General features: G+C 48.5%; 1 protein-coding gene across 2 annotated transcripts in view; it reads left to right on the top strand.

Annotated features, from left to right (window-relative positions):
- Positions 1-166: 166 nt before the first annotated feature.
- jmy (junction mediating and regulatory protein, p53 cofactor) overlaps positions 167-2,569 on the top strand; it is a 38,030-nt gene continuing 35,627 nt past the window's right edge. Inside the window, exon 1 of one of the 2 annotated variants that reach the window (XM_015389049.1) lies at positions 167-1,418. In XM_015389049.1, the coding sequence (XP_015244535.1) occupies positions 642-1,418 (777 nt within the window). In that variant the 5' untranslated portion in view covers positions 167-641. The remainder of the gene's footprint in view (positions 1,419-2,569) is intronic. The other variant, XM_015389048.1, reaches the window with a different exon arrangement.

Here is a 2,569-nt window from a genome sequence, read left to right as displayed (position 1 = left end):
ATGGTTATGGAATTTCATTATTCTACTCATTGTGATGAAGTACAACAAAAACTAAACCTAAAAAAAAAATTGTCAGATTTGGGGAAAAATAATAAAATATGGTAGGAGAATCGCCCTGAAGGTTCTTTTTCCGATAAAACTGTGGACCCTGAACATAACATATGGGGCATCCAGTCCCTCCCCGGAAGTGTTAAACGCGCACGCACTTTGTGCTTGTAAACAGAAGCTCCCACGTGACACAGAGAACAACACAGCAGAGCAATCCGGGTCGCGCGACCGTGTTGTCTGAACGGACAAAGGAGCGAACCGCGAGCCGGAGCTTTGTCCAGGATGGCGGCCAGGTGTCCTGGCAAGAGACGTTACGTGCCGAAAAACGAAGCCAAGTTTTTCCTCCTTTAAAAAATCCAGGTCTGTGAATCTTTTGGCAGCTCGAGCCTTATGTCTGAACCGCAAACCTCCGAGCTCGGTGGGATAAAATTGTTTACTGCGTTTTTGGCTACCCTCACGCGGAGCTTTACCGAACTGTTACCGAACCTCGAGCTCCATCGCTAGCATTAGCTTTTAGCCTCTACGTCAGAGCCTAATTTAATCCCCGAACAAACGGTCATCTGTGTGGGGGGGTTTATCGGTGCCTGGATGAGATGTCATTCGCCATGGAGGATAATTTAGAGTCCGGATGGGTGTCGGTCCGACCCCGAGTCTTCGACGAGAAAGAGAGACATAAATTTGTTTTCATCGTGGCCTGGAATGACATCGAGGGAAAGTTCGCCATAACCTGCCACAATAGAACCGTCCAGAGACGGAGCGCGTTCCTGGACTTGGACTGCAGCCCCCCAGCGTCAACTAAAACTCCGATCAAAGCTGAAACACGCCAAGCTGTTAGATTTAAACCCACAGGAGACACGAATGCTCTAAAAGATGATGGCTTAAAGACATTCGAGTGCGTCAGTCACACGTTAGGCTCCTGGAATATCGTGACGCCGAAGGATGTGGAAATCCTGGACTCTGTCCCATCGTCTCCTGAGGACCCGGCAGAGGGGGAGGTCAGCCTCCGGGAGGACTTCAGCTGGGCCGGCCTGTTCTCCTTCCAGGACCTGCGGGCGGCCCATCAGCAGCTGTGCGCCGTCAACTCAGACCTGGAGCCCTGCTTGCCCCTTTTCCCGGAGGAGCAGTCCGGCGTGTGGACGGTGCTGTTCGGGGCTCCGGGGATGACGCAGCGGGAGACGGATGCTCTGTGCTACCAGCTGCAGGTGTACCTGGGTCATGCTCTGGACGCCTGCGGCTGGAAGATCCTCTCCCAGGTGCTTTTCTCCGAGGGCGACGACGCGGAGGAGGAGGAGTACTACGAGAGCCTGAGTGAGCTGAGGCAGAAAGGCTACGAGGACGCACAGGAGGCGGCCAAAAGGCGCATGCAGGAGGTATGTCTATATACTTTAATACAATGTAATGCTTCATGTCTTTTAACATTATTTAGCCATGAACCCATCAACCCTACCACCACCACCAGAGGCGTAGCCAGGACCTTTTTATAAGGGTGGCTGTGTGATAAAAGTTGGTGGGGAGACTCTAAGGCTGGTGGATCTACAGCTACTCCACCCGAACAATTTCAGTAGGGTTTATATTTTCCAAAAATGAGCTCAAGCATATATTTATTGAATGCTTTCCTATTTTTAGAACACAAGAGAACCACATTACACTGATATTTATAGTTATAGACAGATGCCTGCCTTTAGTGAATTGTTTATAAAGGGCACAAAAACATTAATGTATAAAAAATTATGAATAACAGCAGATATCAATGCAAACAGCAATACATCATGCATCCCTAGTATGGACACAACTTCAATTCCATCCATGCATTCATTAGGGGGGTAAATAATAATTGTTTTGTATGATGCATCGACCCAACAGCCGACGATCCGATGCATCGACACGTCTGCGAGAGTATCGATTCATGTTTTTTTTTTCTCCGGTCTATTTTTATCCATTTGCTCCTGGGCGTAATTCTCCCTCCTGTGCTGCGGTGGCGCTAAACCTATTTTGCCCTCCTACCTCGCTTCCTGGCTATACTCTTACAGCAGTGTGTCACAGTGAGCTTGAAGCAGAAATTTTTTTGATTTATGCTAAATATTGAAGCGTGGTCTGGGCTATACGATGTGGGTCTAGATATGGCTGAGGCGGTGAGGAATTGGGGGCGAGTTTAGTCTGACATCATAGGGACATGAGGGCCAAAAAGAGTGGGAATCCAGGGGGAAAAAGGGTCCCAGCATTCTCGCACACCTTGATCTTTTCCACAAATTTCGGTCATAAAAACAAAACAAGCCGGCCTCCTGTCTGTGGCACTGTCTGCAGTCAGCCACAATTTAGGAGAGGTGCAGCGGAGCGTCTGTGGAGGGGGCGGGGATGGCGACACTCTGGAGCCGAGGTATTGCAGGCACACATTGCACTGATTGTGTGCAGTATTTTTTGATGTAGAGCCTTTCAGAATCTATAACGTAGGGGTATTATTATTTTTCAGTGAATTAGGTTTTAATAGGAATAGGTGGAGTACAACTTTTCTATTTCTACT

Source organism: Cyprinodon variegatus, unplaced genomic scaffold (genome assembly GCF_000732505.1).
Source record: "Cyprinodon variegatus isolate N-32 unplaced genomic scaffold, C_variegatus-1.0 Scaffold446, whole genome shotgun sequence".
Classification (NCBI taxonomy): domain Eukaryota; kingdom Metazoa; phylum Chordata; class Actinopteri; order Cyprinodontiformes; family Cyprinodontidae; genus Cyprinodon; species Cyprinodon variegatus.
The sequence above is the reverse complement of the archived record's forward strand: the minus strand, read 5'-3'. Positions and strand labels throughout refer to the sequence as shown.